This window comes from Crocuta crocuta, unplaced genomic scaffold (genome assembly GCF_008692635.1).
Source record: "Crocuta crocuta isolate KB4526 unplaced genomic scaffold, BGI_CrCroc_1.0 scaffold241, whole genome shotgun sequence".
NCBI lineage: Eukaryota > Metazoa > Chordata > Mammalia > Carnivora > Hyaenidae > Crocuta > Crocuta crocuta.
Window position 1 is genome coordinate 3,063,198 of NW_027527807.1, and position 231 is coordinate 3,063,428.

The 231-nt window shown below is 61.0% G+C and overlaps 1 protein-coding gene across 1 annotated transcript in view; it reads right to left on the reverse strand.

The window, feature by feature from the left end:
* HTATSF1 (HIV-1 Tat specific factor 1) overlaps positions 1–223 on the reverse strand; it is a 13,951-nt gene extending 13,728 nt beyond the window's left edge. The window contains exon 1 of the mRNA XM_077774042.1: positions 12–223. Within this exon, the coding sequence (XP_077630168.1) occupies positions 12–197 (186 nt within the window). The 5' untranslated portion in view covers positions 198–223. The remainder of the gene's footprint in view (positions 1–11) is intronic.
* Positions 224–231: the final 8 nt, after the last annotated feature.

Here is a 231-nt window from a genome sequence, read left to right on the forward strand (position 1 = left end):
CCCTCTCCTACCTTGGGGAACCAAGCCTTCTTGTCCAGGTCCCACTCGTACGGGGTGTCAGCCGGCTGCTGCCCGAAAGACTCGGGTTCCCCGGCGGGATCTTTCTGGGTGTCAGCGTCCTTGGCGTCGCCGTACAATTCCTGCATTCGCAACTGCTCATCAAACTCGTCGTTCCCGTCCAAGTTGTTGCCGCTCATGTTGCCGACTTAGGAAGGGGACAGGGTCCCGGGG